Source organism: Acromyrmex echinatior, chromosome 2, assembly GCF_024713525.1.
Source record: "Acromyrmex echinatior isolate Ae372 chromosome 2, ASM2471352v2, whole genome shotgun sequence".
Taxonomy (NCBI): Eukaryota; Metazoa; Arthropoda; class Insecta; order Hymenoptera; family Formicidae; genus Acromyrmex; species Acromyrmex echinatior.
This window is the reverse complement of record NC_141853.1, coordinates 11,491,918-11,517,338: the sequence shown is the minus strand read 5'-3', so window position 1 is coordinate 11,517,338 and position 25,421 is coordinate 11,491,918. Positions and strand designations below refer to the sequence as shown.

Here is a 25,421-nt window from a genome sequence, read left to right as displayed (position 1 = left end):
TATTAATCGATTCGATCTCAGTCACGTTAACGTATACGAATTTCCAGCTATTGCGCAGCTAGCTAACGTTGCGCTCATAGCGCATTGAAATTTCCAATTAAATGCGAGCGCGTTGCTCGCAAAGCGGCAAAACAATGTTGCGGGTACTATACTCATGCCACGCGGAACTTTATAATAATGAGATGAGATGTACGTTAGGACGGCACGCCCGCGAATTATAACCCGAGCCCAAGGAATAACGACGTTAAAGCGTGGCATGACGGGTGAAATCTCAACGAGCAGCCGATTCGCCGTGCGTCTCTCGCTGCAGTCCGTGGATGATTTTGCGCTGCCGTCGACACAATGATATAAAAAGTTTCTCCGGTTGATTAAAACGGAGAGAAATGTCATCCCCGCAATTACTGGCTCTTTCCTCTGGCCGTGCGGTCATCGGTATGCACGAAGGACACGCACAATCGTGCCAATGGCCATCGATCTCGGTCAATCTAACAGATGTCGTCGAATTACCATTCTTCCCGGGACATCTTTCATCGTTCTCACGGTAATTTAAAACTTTATGTAGCACGAGCTCTGCAATGAGACCGTACCGATTTTTACCGTACCGATTTTACTTTGTGCAACACGAATACAATTTACGCGTTAATTTAAGGCTTCTCTTTACGCTAATTAACGCGAGGGTCTCGTGCTCGTTTATGCGAACTGATACACTGATTATTTCTGAATAAAATATATCGTCTGTAAAAAATATATCGCGCTATACGACGCGACAGTATTAACATCTTGAATGGTGAGAGACAACTATCATTTTACGAGTCGCGACCTTCGGATTTCTTACGACGATGCTTCTCAAAGTCTTCGCGTCAATCGCACGATTCCCAAGATGTGATCCCCCCGATTCCTTTTAAGCGTATGAATTTCGAACGAATGCCCGCCGACTTCTTTGACCCTTTCACAGCCGCGAGCCACGTCAGGAGGCTGAGAATATCGTCGACGACGCGCTGGCTGCCACATTCACATGCAAATCGCCATTGAGTGGTAACGTTCTCAAATATTTGATCTCTTCGGTGCAATAAAAGAAGCTGGTTTCGATTGAGAAAACTTTGAACGGAAACTTTGACTTTAGTCTCGGCGCGGCGATATAAACATCGCGGAGCACAACTTACACCTTGTCTTAATTGTAAGCTTGTACTTAAGGCGAATCTTCGATTAATTATGGACACGATAATAAAAATATTGTGCAGATCGTGATTATCGTGAACGACGGAGGTCAGCGAAAATTAACAAGTTTCCATCTGAAACTTTCAATCTTTGCGCGACTTATCAATTTTCCCTTGCATTATACGTATGCTGTCATATTTTTAATTGAATCGAGAATACAACAGTATTTTGCTCGCGTTCACGTGCTACTTTGTAGTGTTAATTAAATATTATGTTTATTTGAATTCACCATACATAAACTCAACCTATGTATAATACGTGCAAGCTTCAGTTCTTTCCATTTCCTTTTTCTTTGGTCATTTTTCTCGCTTCCATCTGCTATACGAGGACTTTCCATTTTGCTCTTTCAATTTTTCCTGTCCGTGGCTTCGCTCTTTTCACTTTTTTTTTTCACTCCATACTTCGATAAAAGCCGCACGCTAATACATTCCGTGTTAGCGGCAAAAACGCTTCACGGGCGCGTTTGATGGCGCGTTTTCGAGCGTGTCGTTTCCAACGGATTCGCCACGCTCGTGGTACCGGCGAAAATGGAAATCTGGAGAGTCTCACCTGGTGAAGCGATAATGTCGAACCCTGTTGATTTTTTGTGCCTGGAGAGAAACTGGTGTTCCCGATTCTCATTATATATTACCCGTCATCATATATCTATACGCATAGTGAATTTTAATAATAATTGAATAATGTGGTTGATTTTAATTTATCGAAGTAAACGATAAATTTGAGTAAAAAACACTTTTGTCGAGAATTCTTGTAACGCATAGTACATTTCTATCTAACTAATGTTGCTTATTAAAATTATATGTTATTAGCCAAGTAATCGTGAGAAATTCTCGGTAAATACGGAAGATAATTTGGCAATAAAGTAACATTTTATCTTTAATTGTTGTAAACTATCTTTTATGATCATTTACGAGTTAAGCAAAACACGCGAGTGTAAAGTGTTAATTTAATTCAAGGAAGTAACACAAATGCGTATAGAAATTCTTGGATTTGTTTTTTCATAAAATTGATTCTAATGCGATTCTTGCGAAAATCTAAAACAATACATTTAGAAAATCCATTATCTGACTTGATAATCGCACAAGTCGCGAAAAAGAATCACGATAAAATTCGTATACCTTGCCATGGGTTAATCGTTAAATCCTATTTGTGTTGGGTTAACCCGCTTTCGATACGCTCGCCGTAGTCGAGCAGGTATAAACGTGTGTTTGCGTTTTTCTTTTCACGCCATGTCACTCTTCTGAATGTCGAATGTCAAAACAGGTTGACAGACCACGTTTCTTGGTAAAGATGGTGAATAGATCAAGTTTTCCAACGCTTGGATTTTGTAAAGATTCAGAAAACGATTTTACTATACCGCCAAATTTTGTGTCCAAATCTAAAACTTTAACATAACAACGATAAATAAATATTAATAATTTTCTTCGATCTGTTCACACATATATTTAAGACTATTTTAAATACAGTCAAAGATAATCATAGAGTTGTAATAGCATGTTAGAGTATTAGATGATCTTGAAAAAAGAACGGCCAATAGTTAGAATAAAATCGTATTTTAAATACATAGGTCAATATTCACGGTTGGCCTATGTATTTAAAATATGATTTTGTTCTAACATATTTATTTAGGATAACTAAACATTAAGATTTTTTAATCCTTTCAACACGGACGTGTACACAAACATGTAAATTAAGTACACTTATTTTCTAACACTGCTGGCAAAAGAAAAACGAGCAATATATATATATATAGTACATAGTATTCTTGTTATTTTAAAATTTTTTCTTTGTCTATCTACCTATAGTTATCTGTCCATTTATATGTCATTGTTATGGATTTGAATTGAATAAAATTAAACGAACGATTAAATCATTTTTTTCTAATTTAATTTAAAAAATTCATGCCTAAAAAAAGTTAAATTAATTAGTGAATGTTATTATAAATTTCTCGTAAAATTTCTCGTAGAGAAATCATTAAATATATTTTGCATAAAGCATGATGTCGAGAAACAACGATACTGAATTTTCTTACGTCATTATGATCGGTTTTGTAGAAAAAAAAATATGACTTATGATTTTTAAAGGGATTAAACCCACGTTCACAATAAATAATTTCAAAATCTCTAATGTTTGATACAAGATTTATCTGTTATTTACAGACGTATAAATATATTAAAATGAAAATAAATAAATTTAACATCATTAAAATGAAAATTTATGAAAATAAAATATAGATTGCATTTTTAGGAGTAACATAACAGAAAACGCTCCTTTGAGACTAATCATGACCATTTTTCTGTTAAAAGAAATCGTACCTCCTGCTGAGTTGGACTGTCAAAAATGACATAGTTTTGATGTCTCAGTCATGATCCGATGTGGAAAATCCGATTATCTCTAGAAAGTGACAAAATCCTGCTCCATTTATGTTATTAGTAAATACATGCATGTGTCTGTTTAGAAATATTTTCTCACGAAAGGTGTTATTCTTCGCTAGAACAAGAATAATCCTTTTTACCGTACCGTGAAAAGTAAAAATCAACAATAAATTAAAGAAAATTCTTATAATGCAATTAAATAAATTATTAGAAAGAAATATGATAATGAGAAATGTGTGTGTGTGTGTGTAAATAAAAAGAATGTGATATGCATACAACAAATAATATCTTTTTATGTTTTTTAAATCTTAAAGAAAGATAAGAGGATAGATTAGAGACTTTTATAATAAAATTATTATTATTATACATAAAAACATATTTTTGTAATATAAATACATTTTATAATAAATAAGTAGTTTTGAGAACGTTTTCATGGATTTTCATGGATTTAACGCTTTCTGCAGGTGTAACTTTATTCGTAGTTTTCAAAGGAAAAAAAAAAATAAAAATACGATTCATAAAGAAAACGACATATAAAATTGGACACACTAAACAATGTGATCTTTCATCGCTGTCCTTCAAATTGTAATTATTTTATACATTTTCCTTGAAAGAATCCTTCATTTTAAATTAAACCTAACTGTAATATATATTATGATCTCTTTTGTTAGATCTAAGGATTTCCTGAAGCTGAAAGGGATATATTTAAAAGCTATTTTGTATCGCCCCATGAGACTCAATTCTTGTCGGTATGTAAAAAGAAATATCCGGATTTTTCACTCATCTTTTGAACTATGGCATCGTTTTACGCTTCATCAGCGTCGGACTTTCGAGGAACCTTGTCAAGACGAGACAGGAATGACTTATTCATGCGAAGAGAAAAAGTTAATTGGAAAAGTGCATTATCCGTCAACGTAATATCATGTTAATGGCAAGTATAATTTATCGTCGCGTATGCATGTCGTACATGCATAAATACGAGGAACTACGTGAATAAGGAAGTTTGTAACTGTTATCATATTGGAGAGAAGAACAATAACCTCCAAGATGGAAAAGAGTTTTCTCTTTTATATGCAACAGTCATTTTTTATGATAAAGTTTTCTTCAGATCTATTGTGCATGGCCGTGAAAGAGATACATCTATTAGAAATTTAACATAGAAATGTGTAAAGCTGCAAAAAAAGTTATATTCGGAGAATGTTCTAAAACCTGTTAGTTTTAAGTGAAACGGATCACTGTGAAATTTTGAAAAATTCTTTTATCAACCTATTTATATCTTTCTCTATAATAATTCGAAATGGAACGAATATTTAAAAGATGAATTTTCGTGTTCTTGAATTATCGCGTGGATAGTGTAAAAAATTTGGCAGTACCTGGCATTTTTCTTTTGGAATTAATTTGATTTATAATGCTAACCCCTTAAGAATACAAAACTTAATTTTTCTACATGTTGTAACATAATTGATGGTAACTAATTCATTTACACGGAAAGAACAGTTTTGCTGAAGTGCTAGCAATTTAATTAGATATAAATATGAGAGAGAGAGAGAGAAAATAGTTTTGTTTAAACCATTAAGATAATTATGTAGAATGTTCAATGTTTGTTAAAATATTAAAACTTTGTCACAACATTTCTAAGCATTCAATATAATTATTTTAATGATTCAATAAAATTACTTTTAAATCTGTATTTAGCTAAATTTTTAGATGCTTCGAAAAACTCTCTCCATGTATAATTCTACTTATAACGATTATTTTGTAAATAATAAGTTTTAGACTTTAGATAAGTTATCAATGAGTCTGCATAAATTGTGTTATTAAATACTTACATAAATGAAAAATATAAAATATGTAGAAAGAAATTATTTTTAATTACTTGTGAAAAAAAGGCGAAAAAGAGAAAGAGAGAGAGAGAGAAAAGGAGGAATTTGGTATTGTAATTGCAATAATATATTAAATATGTTAAAAGAAGTAATAAATTATTTATGATATTCTGATTAACTAAGTGTTAATCTTTCTTTTCAAAGATTTATGACATTATTCGTAATTGTTAGTTTAGAACAGATTTTCATAGAGATTCAATCAAGATGCATTGCACTTTTTTCTGCGTGGCAGAACAGCATGTTGAAAACACGCATGCCTGACTAGAGTATGTTGTACCTCCTTTATAAATTACTACCCTTCGGCGTATAAAACGATAAAGCATGATTAATGGCGGTATACTAGAACCTCATTGAATTTATGGTCGCGTCGCTCAGCTGAGACAATCAATATATGGAACCAGAGTCTCGCGGAATTGAATTTACGCGTCTCTTCTTCTACCATTGACGACATATGTGCAAGCGCGTAGATAAATGACATACTTAAAGTTATAAAAATATTCTAGAAAACTTTAATGATAAATATTTACAAGCTTCTGTAGAAACGTTACATAAAGCATAAAAATTAAACATTTTATAATATTAAAAATTACATTTCTCTAATTAACTCAGCATTGTGAGAAGGCGAAAATTCTACTTTGATAAAAACTATAAAAGGATACAACAATGTGATGGAAACATTAATAAGACACAATGTTGTAAATTTCGCTAAATTATTGCGGATTCCTTTTAGTATTTGGGATCCTAAATAATCATTTAGGATACTTATCGAAAGATTCGCCACTGGAAAACGTCCATCGTTTTCAGACGCGATGCCGATATAGTATCATTACGCGTTTTGTAAGCTTGGCATCTCCGAGCGGCCGAATATGGCTCTGCGTTGGATCTTCTCTGATCCGGTGGTCGTGAACCATGTCCGAGAGCAGAAGGTAACGACCATCGTTTGATCACGTAAGCTGGCAACGGGTTAAGTAGAGGAGACGATCGCTCGAAAACCATCTCTCTTTCGCGGCAAAAACCATCGAGTGCAGGGGCGATCATCCTGTTTCGCGTGTACGTGCGAGTGTGCGTGTGCGAGTGCAGAATGTACGGCTTACATCTATTTTCCGCGACGTTCGTCGTGTATACGACAAACGAAAGTTTATGGCGCACGAGAATTGGCTTGTAGCAAATGAATTCGTCGTAAGCCTTTCCCATAGAGCTACACGAGTATTAAATGGAACGTTAATTATTCAACGTATCCTCCATCCACTTCGTTGCAGAAATTGGCGACTACTGTTGGCTCGAGAGTTATTATTTGATCGAATTTATTTCGTACATCGAATCATAAAAGAAGGATTGTGCCATTTAAATTACGTCTACAACATTCTTAAGTATAAAGAAACTATAGGTGGGTTCCATTTTGCGTTTACAGTGCTTGCAAACATCATTGGTCCTTTAACATTTGATAGACAACAAGTCTAATGTTTATAGCGTGTAAGCTTGAAAACGGAACGTATCCTATATCTCTTTGTTTATTACACGATGTACAGAAAACATCTGACAACCCTTCAGCCAGTCCCCTAATTTCGCCGTGATAGAAGCATTTGGTAATCGTCGGGTATCGTCATTCTCTCGGACGTTCGCAGGCACTCGTGCAATCCGAGGATGATAGAGCAGAATCACAAACTGGTGACTGCGGGGCACGCTTTCACGGAACAGTTGGCGGGACAGTTTTCGCGGAGGACTGGGAAACGCGAGTGTGACCCGGCAAGATGAACTCGCCTCGTTTATCACCTCCCCGCCGATAAATCAGTACGCGTGGAATGCTTTGCGGTTCCCCATCGTGTTAGAACGGTTCATAAGCAGCAGGGCATCCCTGGGGTGCGGTTATCTTCGCATGTACCGGGTGTACATTATCTCAACCAGCCCTCTGGCGCTACCATATCAAATAGTGCTCCCCGTCCGCGGAAAACGCCGTTGAACATTATCGAGGGTGGAACGAGCGAGAGAGTGGGTGTGGTCCCGGTGTGTTTATAAACTAGATTAAGGGGAATCGGCAACTCGGCTGTTCCGTTCCGCTGTATCATTTATTCAGCATTCACGCTCGTCCGTCACCCCGGCCGTCGGACGCTCGCTCGTTCGTCGATCATTCCGATTGATCGCGTATTTAGCACGAATGTATACCGTTTGCGTGTGGATCTTATTATTACCCTATTATTGAGGACTGTGCTCGTCTGATGATTTGCTGCGAGAATGCACGAGAGAGTGGGCAACCGATGCGTGCTAGAAAGATATTTACGTTAGAATCATTGTCTTAATTTGATTCTTGTTTGTCCAGTAATTTGCGTTTTCATTGAACAATATAGATAAAATTAAATTAGTTTTTAACGATTTTTGTAACAAGTGTACAATTTTTCACTTACTTTAGCATTGAATTGATGTTAAAGAATTTAGCGTAATTTAAAATAAGTATAATAGAATTTTACAAGCTTCTTTTATATGTATACTTTCCAATGTGCGATCTACACAAGGCACGCGATTAAAATAGAATTTCGATATCAAGTGCACCGATTTTTTTAACAGCAAAACCATTTTTACTTGTTTAATCGTTGAAGCTTCACAACAGAAAATACACGTGTATGTATCAACCGAAGTTTGCCACGATTGTACTAAAAATTTCAAACTCTTCACGAACCACAGACAAAGGATGAAAAACAGCTTTGAGCAATATTCTTTCTCGCGCGCGCATGATTACGCGTAGGATTCTGCGTTGCTCCAGAAAATATCGTTCAGCTCTGAAAAAAGCACCGTGGACGAAGAGAACGCGACGGAAAGAGAAGAGGGGGAGCTGCAGAGGCTAGAATCCCTTGGTTGCGGCTGCACGCGAAGTTGCATGCGAGGCTCTTCCGAGGGGGCGGGTACTTGAGTCTGATCCCGCCCATCGCTTCCCCTCTAACAGACGAGTGGTAGGATACCCGTCGCGCGGATTGGCCGCGGACCGGTTCACGAGGTCGTACCCGCATTAATTATTCTAAATAAGTCGTCGCCCCTGCGGCGGCTGATTATAGAGTTTGCAGTGCCATAAATAGAACCCGTTTACAAATCGCGCTCGGGGAATAATGATCGCCGCGCGCTACGTCCGAGTGTCTCGTTGCTCGCTTTTTGGGAAGGGGGACGACTCGCGAGACGAAAAACCCAATCAATCCCTGACGTCCCAGAGCGGCGATTGGTCTCGCCGTAGGCGTTTTCTCTCGACAGGCTTCGCGGACTCGTTCGCGGCACCGCGCGCGTTCTAACGAGGAGATTAAGGTTTGCATTTTGGTGATTTGCCTCTGCCTCAATGTATATAACAAACAATGAGCAGGCAGTTCGAATAGGAGCGTTTTTAATAATTTATGCCTGAACCGTTGATGACGCGATCAACAATCTTGTGAGTTATAATTTGCGATTGAATGACATATGGTATAACGATGATTGAAGATTTCTCTGTAGTCACGCTACATTTGTGCCAATTTTCAAGGTGTTTGATATGAATGTACCGATTAGTAAAGAGTATTGGATGTAAATGATTTTAAAATTCTTTCATAAATTTTGATGACAAAATTTTAAGATTATAAATAGCTATTAAGAATAAAGTAGAATTATAAGAGCGCAATGTATCGTTAAATATAAAAGTATATATATCTTTATCAATGAAAATAACGCATAAAACATCATCAAAGATCATTATGATTATACGATTATATATATTTTGTTGCATTTTTCCTGGTAATATAATTTTTCATTCAACATCTTTTTTCGTCAATTAATGATGATACTTACTTTAGAAAATAAAACAAAAATTTTTCCGTAGAGTTTGATAAATCAGTGCATACAATTGATCCTCACATTAGCCCGATAATCTCATATGGAAATATTTGAAATTTAACTTGGCTTGGCTAGACGCTATTGATAGATGGACACGTTGTAGGTATTTATGGTTGCTATCTCTATTATTGTCTCTACACGAGGCGGCTAATGATCGCCCTGCGGCTCACGTGGCAGCTGGTGTCTCTGTAGGTGTGGCCATTAATAAAACCGTCGGCTGTAACGACGATCTTACGTGCTCTTTCGCAGACTTTGCGACAAGAGGAAACAAAGGAAATCGTCTTCTGTCGGGTCAAAAAAAAAATCGAGCCGACAGAAGCCAGTCATCGACATCGACGAGGATACGAAGGGCGCGCGTTCACGCGGCAAAAAGGTATCTGCCAAAGTCGGTCGCGCGTCCGTCACAGGGAATTGTATATTCTCTTTCTTGGAATTTTGGGTCTTTACGCGAAAGGACGAGAGAACGTAAAACGGACGGACGCACAATTCTCCGACATTATAGTCTACATTGTGGCGACTGAGGACGCCAGTTCTTGAGACGGGTATAAAAGGTACACCTCGGGGGAGCCACGTCAGTTGTTGCAGCGGCGCGGACGATAATCACAGAGAATTGCGGTACCTTCTCTCTTACCCTGTTCATTGGTTAAAAAGAAATTTATAATTTTCTCTCAGCTTTAAGCGTACTTTAATGTAATGAGTCTGATATGATGGAGGTAATCGTACATTCGGGATTGACAGGTGCAAAAGTGAAGCAAAGAAAATTAAGTAATAAATATGTAAGAAAATAATAAACATGTAAGTAATAAATATGCAAAAATATGTAAAAAAAATATATGTGCGCATATCTTTCAATTTTGCACTCTATTGATGTCAGTCATATTTTATTATTTTCATGTTTGTATAATCGAAAAAATGTAAATGCACTTGTTTTTTTTTTATTAATAAATAATACTTATTTTGAGTCAATGTGACATGATATATTGCTTACGTTAATTAGCGAGTGGTTTAATTATTTAAAAATTGTAAGATTAGCGGCAGAAGTAATTAAATAAGACGAGCGGTATGGTTAATGGAAAAAGATATAAATAACGTCTTTCACACCAGTGGCTAGTAGAAATTATTCGAAGGCCGATCGATATATAGGCAATAATTGGCTTAAAAAATCGCTCCTGTAATTTATGACATTCTACGTAAGGCAAATCCAAGCGATGATTGATTTCGCTGATAAAAATGTTGGTTTGTTAAGCGAGTACGTTTATGACTTCCATTTAAAAGCTTATTTCAATACATCGCACACTTTTTTACACATTCTATCAACTTGATACACTTGATACAAAACAGTTAGTTAAAATTGATTACTTTGCAAACATTTTGAATTTAAATGATGAATAACTTGTTAAATTATCGCATGGATACATCGGATGATAATTTTTTCATAGGAAAAGATGTAAAAGTATGCACCTGATATTTCATGAAAAAAAGCATTTTTCAATTTTTAACTGATATACTGAAGTAGTATTATTATTTTTTTTTTACGTATCTCTATACATATATATTCAACAAAAATATTTTCTCTTCCTCCATTGAAATGTCATTTTGTGTCTAATTAATTAATAAAATAAGAAGTTTTATATTTGTTCTACGTTATCTTGATATTATAAATATTTCTAAACTTACCTTTTAGTGTAGCTTTTTACTTTAGCTATAACGTATATAATTCGCGGAATTTCATTAAATTTGCAAATTGTGCACGTCTCCTGGATGTTTCTACAGGTCTCATTTTTGCGTCGTTGCATCGACTGAGCGTGTTCTTCTAGGCGTGAACGGCGGGTCGACTGTCTCCGCCAATTACCGCGTGAAACACCTGACTTATTGCGTGCGACCTTTACATCGCAAGGCGAATTTCGTTACGGGCTTTAATTGCAGCCGTTTTAACGACGAGTCCTTATACATATATATTGCGTGTTTCTAATGCGTAGTCTCGCTGCTTTCATGACAGGACTGAATAACACTTCGAAGGAAGAACATCCGATACGCGATTAGACGTTAAAGAGTTAATGACCGTAATTTTGTTCCGTTGATTAACAGACGAGAGTATCGTTATTCCACGTGATGATCGCACTATGAGCAAAAAAACAGCTCGACGAACAAAAAGTTGACTCGAACGTCGATTTAATCTGATTTCTGATAATCGTGCAATCGCGTATAATATAGAGAATAAAATTATGATCTCGGGGAAAAACACATCAGATAATAGATAATGCCACTTGTTTTACATTTGTCGTGTTAATAGTTTCCGCTTTTGCACAAATACACCAAGAAGATACTTTGAGATCTCACGCATTCTAATAAAGTATTCTGAAGGTGCTCTTTGAATTTTTAAATATTCAAATGCGATGCGTGCTAAGATTTACGAGGCAGAACTGATTGCGGAAGGTACATTACACGGTAGCTGCATCGTAAAGTACCAAACAAAAGACTCGACGTTACGCCTCCTCTCTCTTTTCATTTCTCTCTCTCTCTCTCTCTCTCTCTCTCTCTTTTCCTCTCTCTCTCTTTCTCTCTCTGAAGCGTCAGTACGATTAAGCGATCTAGGAATAAGTTACGCTGATTGTGAGATGTATAGAGAAAAAAAACCTATACGTATACATAGATGTAGAGTGAAGGAGAAAAATAAAGAACAATGGAAAAGGAACAAAGCTAGGGAACAGCATCAGTCATAGGGTGGATAATACATTTGTTCGTTAACTGTCGCAAAGCCGTCGGGACTAGAAAAAAGGAGAATAACAGAGGATCATGGTACCGATAGTGCTCGTGCAAATTTTTGTATGAAGCGATTCCGAAGCGCTACGATAAAATCCATGTCTGGGATGAAAAGGGAAGAGTCGGGAGAAAAAGAAGGAGAGCGTTCTTCGGCTTGAAGAAACGAATTAGTCGACTTCAACCGGGTTGACCGGGTCGGCAACACTGCCGCGGTGGGGACGAACAAAAGTATGGAGTAGTGGGTAGAACACAGTGGGAGGGGTGGGAAAGTGGGCGTGACATGCTAGAGGAGGGGCAAGGACGTGGGCGAGACCTGCTAGTTGGACTGGTGGGGAAAACTCAAATGGGGCGGAGAGAAGTGGGTATTCTCGTTATTGTTCGCAGTGGCGCGGATATTCGTATATTCCTTCAAGTGTGTACAATGTTAAATGGACTGTAAATCTTTGTAAACAAAATTTTGTACAGAGTATTTTACGGCAGCTATTTATCTGTTTTTGTAGCAATTTCTTAAATAGAAGTTGATATATAAATCTACAAATAATTTTGTTTAAAATGTTTATATCTTTATATACAAATGAGATTTATTCAGCTTTGTTTTAATGTAATAACATATGACAAAGTTTTTATATGATAAAATTGATACCTTCTAGTACCAATTTTCATGTTATATTAAACATTTATTGTATTAAAAATATGTGTGTTTTCCTTTTTGTTTTTTATTTCATACAGCTATTTTTGTGATGTCATGTGTCAAAATTAAATTGTACATCATCTAAATTGTAAGTAATGCGATTCAGCCTCTCAATAATTAATCTGCGCGTTTAAATGAAACCTATACCAATACATAAATATAAATGGAATCTTCGACTCATATCAATGAACGAGACTAAATTCCATTAGTCTATTAATTGACTGGTTATGGCAAAAGTGTGAAATTAAAGAGAGATGAATCTCGTTGGGGAACTGGGAGCCTGCAGAAAGGTGTTTGTAACATTGATCCGCAGGAAATTCGTGAGCGCAGTCCCCTACTACCCGTACCATTGGCGGTGGGGATGACGACAAGCGGAAGGGAGTACGGTACACCTTACCGTCAGTGGGCGGAGCTTTTGACCGAAGAGTTAATAGAGATACAATCGAGGGTGTCTAGTGCACTGCACTCCGGACTGCGGCGTAGGAGGAGTGAAGGGACAGGGGTGAGGAGGGACAGGCGGTAAGTAGGGACCCCAAGTCCCCTAGTTTAGACATCACTGAGCGACGGATGGACAGCCAGTCAGACCCGTCACAGCACTCGCTGGAGTACTCGGAAACCTCGGGAAAAGCCAATAGCAGAAGTCTTCGACTTGGACCGGCTCCAAAGACGAGCCGATAATTAACACGAGCCGAGCACCAGACCATATTGGACGCATGAATATTTCTAAGAGCTTCTACGTCGCTCTTTTTGCAATACGTTTACGACACTATGTTTGAAATTATTAAATGGATTCGACAATTTTTAAGGATCGATTGAAGATTGAACTGTGAATTACAAGAACGTGTAATCACGAAGGAATTCGTGCTAGCTTTCGAGGGATCTAGCGTGTGGAATACTCAGCACGATATTGGTGACACGTGAATAGTGTATATACGAGAGACTTTCGTTAAAATTAATTTAGAGATTTGCAATCGTGACAATGACAGATTTTTAATCAATGCGGCTTATTGATAGCAGTGGACAGTGAAAACGTGTGTGTTCTTCTTAAGCCGCAACAGTATAGTGTTACTGTAACTTTTTATTTTATTTTATAGAACAAAAATATTTTGATACATATTAAAATGAGCGTAGCACTTGTGTCCATGGAATCGACGTATGGTCTGCGACTGGGACAACGACTCACCAGTCACCATCACCATCATCATCATCATCGTCATCATGTGTTGTCGCCAGAGAGCCACGTAGTACCGCATCAACCGGATCATCCGCCGGATCGCCAGCAGGAAACCGAGGCACCATTGCATTTCAGCGTTGTTAACATTCTCAGGCCAGATTTCGGTCGCAAAGCCATTCTGAATGAGAAACAACCTGCGTCTACTATATCGTTACAATTACCACGAAGCAGCCCAGTTCCACTTCCACGTGACCTCAGTCTATCGTCTCGATTGTCACCGCAGTCGGTCCACAAAGAAAAGGACAATTTCCCATCTCACAATGGTCTTACGTCACCTTTACTCAGGCAAAATGGACTGAGTCGAAGCGGCAGTTTAGAAAGTCTCGCATCCAGCAGGAGCTCAGTCACCAGTAGCACGGTTACCGGTCCAGTCTCCTTATGTTCCACAATCGGCAGCGAGTCTCTAAACGGCGACAACACATCCGGTGGCAGTAATACATCGACAAATCAACAAAACGGCACTAACGGCCAGTTATGGCCTGCTTGGGTGTACTGCACCAGATACTCGGACAGACCATCCTCTGGTAAATTCAATAAAACATTTTTTTCTTTCTTATTATCTGTTAACATAAACAATCAATATATACAGAAAAGAAATAATTTTGTTAAAGTATCTAAAAATTTAGATAAATGTAGATGTATGTAGATCTGAAAATAATTTTGTTAGACTGTCCAATAACTAGCTTAAACAAAAAATACAAATATTTTGAATTAAAACATAACATAATTATTTTAATAATTTAATAAAATTATTTTGAGATCTATATTTAACTAAATTTTTATATATTTCAGAAAATACTTTTCGTGTAATTGTGGTAGTAAAGAATCGATACAATAAAAAATATTGTATCTTATTTTTAATAAACAAAAAATTAGAGAGATCGCGTTTAACTTTATTTATAACATGTTACCTCATCGCAGGTATCAACTTCGAGTTTGATTATTGAAACTAGTACGTCTAACGATGCACATTAAAAAGCAAACAAAGTTAAAAATTCATCAGATTTTCCGCGCGTGGTACGTGACTTTGCGTTTAGTTTTGCACATGCAAGAAGAACTTGCGTGGTCGCAACGTCGGAAATGTCTATCAAGATGTTTTGTTCACTTATGCGCTTCATAATGCGCTCCAGTTACAAAATCCGTTAATTAAAATCCCTACAGAAGCGTTTGAAAAATTATGCGGCATGAAGATAAGTAAAAATCTGTTCACAAGCAAAACACGTGGTTTTCGTCCGGATTTCGCTAGCTATGTACTTGAAAGTCACGGATCGAGGAAAAAGTCATTCCACGCATTTCTGCGCGATTAACGGTAGTTTTTGAATGTAATTGTCGCTTTTTACATATACATATACATATCGCGGTCCTTTTGCACGAATTAGACTTTCTCGGTTTAGCGACTCTATTCATTTTAACGAAAAAAAAGAACAAAAGGGAAAATATAAAATAACAGAATCCGAAGTTTACGAATGCGACGCATGGAGAACACGATACTTAATGGTACGAGTACACGAGGTAAGGAGGGCGCGATGTAACCGAGATCATGATCGTAACCGGAGCGATCGCGTATCGATGAACTTATTTAAATGATTAATCGCTCGCGCGAACTCCACGCCAACGGCGTTCAACTCGCGCGGACGCGAGTCGTGATTATCCGCGACGCCTCGTCGACAAATTGCGGCGATCTCTGCCTTGAGAGTATCTAATTACGCGTTCGTGTTAGATAACAGTTTGCTCCACAAATAAATTATATGATGGCCAACATACGGGCCTAATGTCTATCCCGCCGTTCGATATTACCGCAATAAGTTATTACGCTCTGTGCAGGAGATCACGGAACTTTATACGAAAGGATCGCTACATCTAATTGCAAGTATAGCTGGGTGAAGCTAACGTACGGCCTGATGCCACCTGCGCTCGTTCGCAGAACTTAATTGTGTAGAAACCTACATTCTACAAAACCTACCCTCTGCAATCACTGCCCCACATACGACGCTACCATTTTTCTGCTTCCTTTTTTTACGACTCTTCGTCTGTCTCTCTTTCTCTGTCAGTTAAATACTCCCCGGCCTTTTTTATACTTGGGGTGGTCCGTGAATTTCGATCCGATAACCTCGTTACTAATTGTCGAAGATCGCCCACTTATCTTCCTCGAGCCTCTTCATCGTCGAGCGTTAACCCTTGAGTGCGGTTTCATGTAACATTTTGTACCATTTAGTGATAGGAAAAAAAAAAAGAAAGAAACAAATATAAATCTTGTATGAATCAATAGATATATCAATAGATATATCACTTTAGCAAATTTATTTAATTTTTAGAAAAGATGTTATAGTAGATACAAACTTAATATAAATTGCAAATTACACGATTAAGAAATTCAACGTCATTGTACTCACTTTTTTTGTGAGCAATTGGCATATTCATAAGAACATATTCCTTAGAGCGTCTTTATCTCGGTATCAAACTTTCTGATTAAGACACTGACATATATTGCTGAGACAAAGCGAGCTGATTAAAATTTGCATTATTATTTGTAATCCTCGACTCGTTGATTTTAATAATCGTGAAGGTTTGCAAATATTTTGAAAAACCGAAAAAATCTTTTGTTTCTGTTTCGCTATCACCTAATTATCATGCTCTCACGTCATAGCATTCCAAGCATTAATAAATTGTTTGCGTTGTCGACATTTAAGTATTAAGTTGTTTACTTGATGTGTCACGCAGTATTTTCGCGAGCTCTCGATGGAAGCGCATTCACATTCAAGTAAAGATATATATATATATTTGTACTTATAATCATTTATTTTTACAGATTGTAAATATATTTTGTTTCATTAATAACTCGAGGAGTTTATTCAATCAGACCCTTTTCGCATCACCCGCTGTGTTTCCGTTGCGCCGCAAACAGTAGGAGTTCTTTAAATAAAAAATTTCTTGGAAAAATACGTAAGACAAAAGATTGAAAACCAATAGATTAGAAATTATCATACATATAGTTTAATAATGGGACGCCATTTATTATTTATAATTAAAACTGAAGCGATGATTGTGGCAAAAAGAGCATGGTTGCGATTTTTTTGCAGTGAGTTAACATCTGGTATTTTTAACGATGATAATATTAACAAACATTAACGATCGGTATGTGAAACGATCAGATATCTTTTTTAAATTACTACGTATTGAAATATATGACTTTTTCAGAAGTAATGATATAATGCGGATAATTATATGTATTTTACACACTCGATAATAATTATGTCTTATATCGTAGAGATATATTTTAAATTACAAACAGCTGAAACGATGGATTAACGGTTTACCCGATAATAATAACATCGCATCGGCGATAACTGCAACGTGTGCTGAAGCACGCGGATGTGTTCCAACTCTACATAGTTGCGTTATCTATCTGAAATAAAAATCAGAAACGTGTAACGCTAATGCTCAGGATACTCGGCGTTACTTCCTTACTGAACGTTACCTCCGATGAGAAGCTGCGCAGGGTGATTGGAGTACTCATTATTGCGATTAAAAGCATACGTTGCAAAATTCCGATCATTAACGCGAGAAAGGACATAATTCGATCCTTGACTCTTTAATAATGCAACGTATTTTATGTTATGTCGTACGAGAGATGTAAACGGTAGACATTAGCAGTCGGGTAAAATTACATTTCACATGTGAATGCAGGTGTCGTTTTCAAATACGCCGCGATACGGTCAGACGAACTATTTCCGCCTTCGCTAAATTCCAAAGCGGTTGCTCAGATACAGTTATCCCTCAAGTGTCCTTCTTACAAGGCGAACAAGCGGGCGCGTTCTCTCGTTGTCGCGAAAACGCTGAATCACGTGGTGGTGTGTGGACAAATTGATGAGAACGCCCACTTTCCCCGTGATAATGCCGCCTGTCTCACCGTCTCGAACTTCAGTTACAAAAGTCCGCGCGTGAAGATTAATGCGAACTTTCCTTTGTCATTTCAGGACCGCGCACGAGACGAGTGAAACGTTCGCAGAGCACCAAAACCAACCCATCGGAAGAGAAGAGGCCCAGGACGGCCTTCAGCGCGGAACAACTGGCCAGGCTTAAGCGGGAATTCGCGGAGAATCGATATTTGACAGAGAGAAGAAGGCAGCAGCTCTCGCGGGATTTGAGTTTGAATGAGGCGCAGATCAAGATCTGGTTTCAGAATAAGCGGGCGAAGATAAAGAAGGCGAGCGGACAGAAAAATCCATTGGCCCTCCAGCTAATGGCGCAAGGTCTTTACAACCATTCCACCGTGCCGGTGGATGAGGATAGCGACGAGATTGTGACCGGAAGGAATCATTGAGACTCGCATAAATTCAAATAGCAGTAACGAAACGAAGAGTTAGAGACTAGAATGATATGTGGCCGCGTTTAAAAGCCGTCGTCAGCGTTGAACGCAGTCGACGAAGAAAAAGTCGATAAAATATTATTTATGAAGAAATACCGAATATATAATAATCATTATGATTGAATAAAGACTGAGGACAGAACGGGAGGAAAAACGTAAACAGTAACGAGGAATGAAATCTGTTTTTATAGTGCAATTGAACAGTATAACTGATAGCTAAGTAAATCGACATGCTTAATGATAAATAGGATCTTTTTATTAAAAAAAAAACCAGCGAAAAAATTTTTATAAAATATCTTAGAAAATTATTTGGCTTCAACATTTTTATATTTAAATTAAATAAGTATTTAATGAGTTCAAACAATTGTAAATAAACGAAATTATATTTACTTTATAAAAGTAAATATAATGCTTTGCTTAAAGTAAAGTATTTAAGAGAAAATTAACAATTTTTCAATAATTGTTTTTTAAATAATTCGATAGACATTTTATTCTTATGAAGAATTTTGCGATAGTTCTTATCTATTACCTATTGTCAATTTCTAACGAAAGAAAATGCATTTGTATATGACGTACGTATACTTTAACATTTTTAAACACGAGTCAAGAGATTGCTTTGGTACGAAGAAAACTATCCTAGCGTATGAATTGACGTGAAAATTAAATCTAGTGTGTGCTTGTTACTAATTTTGATCTTATATTTGTTCCCTAGTAGCAATAAATTTATTGATATACAGTTGTTAAGTACTGGGGATATATCGAGCTATGCTACTAGGGTTAGTTATATATATAGATAGGATTCTCAGTTAGTTTACGAAAAAAAGTTTCCTGTCAATTTAAGTGTAAGTTATTTATTTGTATATAGTGTATAAATATAATGATAATTTGTGCTCTTGTTTATATGTAAGATATACATTAGAGATTAGATGGCGATTATTATATCACTGCATGAAACGATCTCACATTGTATATTCTTCATTCTTATATACAAGTCTAGATACATATGTTATACAGCTTAGATAGAGAAAGTACGTATAACGTATATATCCCAGTGTTTTCCGCAATAAGTGATTATAATATTCCATGTAATCCGCTTATACTTCGTCGCCAATTAAATCGAAGTAAAAAATCTTTTACTCTCAACATCCGCATTCTCTTTCATCTTTTCCTTATTTCTCAAATCTTATTGATATTAATAATAAATACCAAAGAAACGAGTACTATAATACTGATAGAAAATATCTTACAATAACTGTATTAATAAATCAGCAAAGCCTAAACTTTCAGACTGCATTGCTTAATGCAATGTTAAGTTCAAGTATAATAATAATGTTAATAGTTATCTTTAGTCCATTCGAATTTTGGCTTTACGTTTATATGAAAGAAATAAATAGAGATAAATATAAATTCTTTAAAAAAAAAATTATCGAATAATTTCGAAAATTGATGGCAAAAATAACAGAATATGAATTTACGTTATTTCGCGAAATTATTTACATATTCACGTATACTTAATGATATAATTATTAATTAAACAAGTAACACAATTATCAAAAATGGATGCATTCAGCAGAAAAGCAACTTTGCAACTTTCGTTGTAAAATCCATTTAATACGATATTGGTCTTGCGAACCTCATTGGATCTATTTATAAATGTATAAACCAATTATATTAAAAAATTTTATAACAGTTGCAAAGCTATTTATTTCTGCTGAACGCAGCCAATATTTCAAATAGTAATAAATGAAAGATAAAAAAGAACAGCTGATAAAAATAAAAAAAAATAGCCGCATAACTTTTAACGCAATAAATTATAAAAATAACGATAATGATCAATTAGAATGAAATACAGTTATTTTAAAGAAATTTATTCTCTTATCATTGCACTTACGCGAGAGTAACAGAAATAAAAGCAATAACGATATAATGGTTCAATTGCCAATTAAACGTTCAGCAATTAGCCGAGAGGCGTTTAGAAATGTCGCCATGCTGCTGCGGTATAAGCACTCAACTAAAATTATCCTCGTGTTAATTAGCGTCATTATCATACCTACGTTCTTTATGCTCTTCACGTTTGCGCGCGCACATGCAACAAAGTCACGTTTTTGAAAAGATGTTTTGTTTAATCAGGAAAACTCTCAAAGTTTCTGTTTTCGGTGACGCCTCACGACATATTAATTGATCCCGAACTAACGAACCGTTCGATATCTCAAGCACGGCCGATGAGATACTCAAGTGGAAGTCTGATCAATGAGACATGTGATCCCCGTTACTGCTATTATGTAGTTTTGTTTCATTTTAGCGCGTTGAATTTATTAGCGTGTTATTCATATTCGAATTGCAAATTCAGGTATTATACTTTTTAATGATATATATAAAATATCAATAGATATAATTTATGAAATGCTATTTAATACCCTTTTATATACATATTTAATAAATCAATACTATTATTATTTTACAAATTTTCGTTTCGCTATTTATCGAAGCAAAGTCTGACAACCGTACAATTAATTGTTAATGCATTATTCTACATATTTTTTTCTCAGAGCTTTATTTATTATAAAATATATATTTTTTTCCTTTTAATTAAAGTTAGTTTGATTTTTCTGAAAGAACGACGAATCGGCAAACGTCGACTTTGAAGTATTTCTAACGGAATTCGACCGAGGATGATAGTAGGTACGTCAATATTCGAACGTGTTCGCACGTGGATTTGTGGCGATCGACGCGAGATAAGCGATGTAGGTGCGCACCTGTTAGACGATATTGCGTGCACACGTATGCGTTTACGTGCTCGCAGAGATCGGATTTACGAGCGCGTTTTTTTTTCTGGTATCGTGTATAGCAAAGCTACCGGTAGTTGCGAAAGGATTATGATCGTCAGAAATAGATAGAAGATACTGTGCACATGTGTTGCTTAATTCTGACGTATCAAAAGTAAAAAATAAATATTTGCAAAAATGTCAATATAAAGTTAATAAAAAGTTGGATTTGAGTTGTATTTTAAAAAATCGCGATATTTTTATAGGGATGAAAGTAAATTACTATTGCATGTAGATTTAATACAGAGACTTAAAGTAATTTTAAAAAAGAAAAAAAGTTAAATTTTTGTCTTTTTTTTCGAAAGACGTATTTATTAGTCGCAAATGCGCTAAAAATATGATTTTTTAAAAATTTATACATAAAACACAAGTGTAGGAAACTCTCAAAATCTCTCAAAATCTTTTTCGAGTTTTTACGTACACATTCGTACATTTTTCACACGAATGAAACTGTTCAAAGTATTGTAAATGAATTTATCAAATTGTAATGCATTATGAACAATCGCTCCCTTATTTCAAAACTGACCAATTCAAGAAACTAAATTTTCCTGGCAAGGGGGAACTATTTTTCAACAGAAAATAAATTATTGTCCAATCAAAGAATATCAGCAAAGAGAATAGATTCTTAACATGATAAATATAATTTTTTGTCATTTTCGTTTCACAATTTTTAAAAAAATTTCTTTTAAAGTTGTAACATTTTTGATGATCTTTCTTAAAATTTCTTTTTTGAGTTGTAATGATTGAGTTTTAATGTAACTTTGTAAAAATTTAACTTTGTTTTTGATGATTAAAAGTGTAATGTTTATTTAAAATTTAATTAATTCGATAACAACTAAAAAATAACATTTTGAGTTGTATCACTTTTGAAATAAGGAAACGATTAAAGATATATAAACGTTTAATAGGATAAGAAGAATTCTATATCAGCGTGTAATAGAAGCAAGACAATAATCCGTACAAGAGCATTAATTGTTAGCTATTATTAGGGATAAAAGAGCATTGTAACTATTAATCATCATGAGAACGCAACAAATCTATAAATGCTATAAATTTCTATTTTGCGAAACGTCCTGTTATCGCGTTTTATTACCATTAAAGTAATTAGAGACTTTAATATCTTAAACATCGATCGTCGATTCACTAATCGACATTCTTTAACGGTTCATACATCAATTAATTATGATGAAAAGGAAGTAAGCAACGTGCGAGTTCGTAAGACTTGCAAATTCGCGTGTTGAACTTTTATCGACGCGTATTTTAAATATATGCATGTCTGTGTGTGTCGTCTATGCGTGTAATATATTATTAATCGTCATAAACTTGAATGCCGAAGAAACAGGACTGAATAACGACGGTCTCTTAGAGATTCATGGATGTGCCTAATGGAATAATTCGAGGGAACCATTGATTATCGCCCATAATATAATGATGATTCACAATTAACAATTGATATAATACATGTACATATGATCTAAACGCGTTTATACTGCTAAATGTAGATTTAATTTTTAAACAGTGTATTATTCGTCCGTCAGACATCATGTTAATTTTATAAACGAGAAACAATTTGGTAGACGTGATATTTTTTTGTATAATCCGCTGATAATCACCCAGTCCGTATTTTACGTTCAGACAACGACGTCCACCAGCATTATTACTTATCATTAATTTAAACGTGGCGAACGCTGGATGGGGTCGAATGGCCGCGCGGAAAGGGCAACGACGACCTCCACCGTCGTTGAAAACAAACGCACGGGCGGTGGCCCAAACCGGGGATAAATTACAGAGTCGTTGTCCTGGCCATTGTATTTAACTGCGGCGATGCGTAATTGCTGGAACGCCGTTGCATACGCGGGTGGGGTAGGAAGAGAGGTTAGGGGAGGAGGGATTCGATATAGGAAGCGAGAGGGAGTGACAAAGGGGTGGTTGGCGGGACGAAGAACGAGTTAGAACGTGTAAGGGACGCAGCGTGAGGGACCGTGCTCGCCGAGAGAACTTGGGGAACGGGACCGAAAGGGGATTGCCACTGTGGTCGAGAACCATAGTCATCGGAATGGCCATTAGAGGTCTGTACGTTCCCACCAGTGGCTCACTAAATTTCGCCTTCTTATACCCCTGCGGACCACCACCGCCTTGCGCGATCCACGTGAATTAATGGCTGCGGTGCCTCGCGCGCAGTCCGTTTATTACAATATCAGCCGCTGCGGCGATACTGTACTACCGTGTTTCGCGACGAACTAGTTTTCGGTTACGGCCGGAAATGTCCATTTCCGTTAATTGCACTCTCAGAAATATACGGAGAAGCTTATGATCCTGGTCTCCTACGATGGAGACCGGAATCATAATTGGAACCCAGCGTTAATATTTTATGAAACGTCGAAATTACACGCGGTTTATTTATTGGAGATAAATTAACGCTACCATAATGATCGTGTAACTCAAATTTTCAATTGTAATTTTCAATTATAACGATACAATTCGCTTCAACAGTTTAACGCGACATGATTCGAGTCACATGTGAAGCTCCGAATCAGATAAAGTTTTGTGAATTGTTTTGCAATTCAAGTAGAGTTTAAAAATATATGTTTTTTTGTTCTCATTATATCAATATTATCAATTATCAGCTGTTAAATTTACATAATTACAAATACCAAATTAGAATTATTTTTAATCATTTCTATCGTTTGCTATTGCTCCTATTCTAATTTAATTAAAACAACGCAATAAACTAATTTAACTCAAGAAATGTATTAAGTTTGACTAAAAAATTCAATTTATTATTTATAAATTGTAAGTGCACATACATATGGACATTGTTTACTTCGAAACTAAGTAATTTATAACAGAAATGGATTACTTTACATTTTGACAATTAAAGAATTTGGGAATTAAGAATAAAACAAAATGTTGTTTAACTTAAAAGAATGTGCCATCGTTGCTTTGATGTATTTATATTAAATATATTTCTTTTTCAATGCATACATGCTTATGCATACGTTTAGATGTTGATCCTTGCGACGCATGATTAAGAACGACTGTTCCGTCTTAAAAGCTTTTTCTCGGTATCGTAAAAAAAGACTCGCGGATCGTCCGCACTTTTCCCCGCTGTGTTTTCGTCCGCTCCTTCTCCGTTTGTCGCTAACGAGTGTAACGAGGTTCCGGCCCGTCAAATTAAAGGCGGATGGCACGAGCGGCGAACCGAAATTTATTGTCGCGCTTTCGGGAAACCAAAGTCGGGTAAAGGCCACTTAGCTGCCCGTAAATGCGTCGTCCCTATGACGACGCGCGGCCAGATGGTTCGCCAATAGATCACTTTGTGCGAGGAAAAGCAAGCCGCGCATCTTAAAGGATCGCGTCACGAGACATTCATGCCATGCCGCAAGAAATTCGAGCCTGCTCGTTTGCCGCACGACGAAATGCTCATTGCCGACCTCAAAAGTCACGTCACGTTCTCGCGATTTAATTCGCGAGTCGATGTTAGGAAAAGTATGAGTCGCTTTAAACCCTTTATAATAAAGTTTATATCTATCAGTTTCAAGGTAGAGAGAGAGAGAGAGAGAGAGAGAGATGATCGTCTAATTTAAATTTAATTAACTTGTATCTGTTTTTATATTGTGCTTCTATTAAAAAATAAATATTTCTCAACAGATACGCATGCAATAATTTTGTTGGATCATCAAAATAATTATCTACGCAGGAAGTTAAAGCATGACGAGTAATGCTGCAAAAGATTTTTATATGTTCTAGCAATTAGTTTGAGCATTTTATATAAAATTATTCTAATGGTCCAACAAAATTATTTTCAGATCTAACAAAATTTTTAACATAACATTAGCATTAATGTTTTAGCAAAATCGTTCTTTTCATGCATATTAAAAGTGTCAAGTATATATTTCTACACTGAAAAAAAATATAGTCAATTTTAATAAATATTTAGTTGAATACTTGCCATATTTACAGTAAATAAATATTTCTTCAGTAAAAAAAATGATTGTTAAATTAAATCAACATTTCTTGTATCAAATAAATATATCTTTATATTTAATAAATATTTAGTTGGCAGTATATTGAAGTAAATATTTATTAAAATCTACTATATTTTTTCTCAGTGTATATATTATTTTCTAAATCATATGCTCGGCGGAAGTCAAAAGTTTTCTATTTTAAACGTGTTAAACATCAGAAATGTCATGAATACAGATTTAACGAAAATC

General features: G+C 36.0%; 1 protein-coding gene across 1 annotated transcript; it reads left to right on the top strand.

Moving 5' to 3' along the window:
- The first annotated feature begins 12,828 nt into the window (after positions 1–12,828).
- On the top strand, positions 12,829–19,522 carry LOC105146776 (homeobox protein engrailed-2-A). Its single transcript, XM_011057279.2, has 2 exons — positions 12,829–14,534; positions 17,988–19,522. The coding sequence occupies exons 1-2, from the start codon at positions 13,898–13,900 to the stop codon at positions 18,332–18,334; spliced, it is 984 nt and encodes a 327-aa protein (XP_011055581.2). The 5' UTR covers positions 12,829–13,897; the 3' UTR covers positions 18,335–19,522.
- Positions 19,523–25,421: the final 5,899 nt, after the last annotated feature.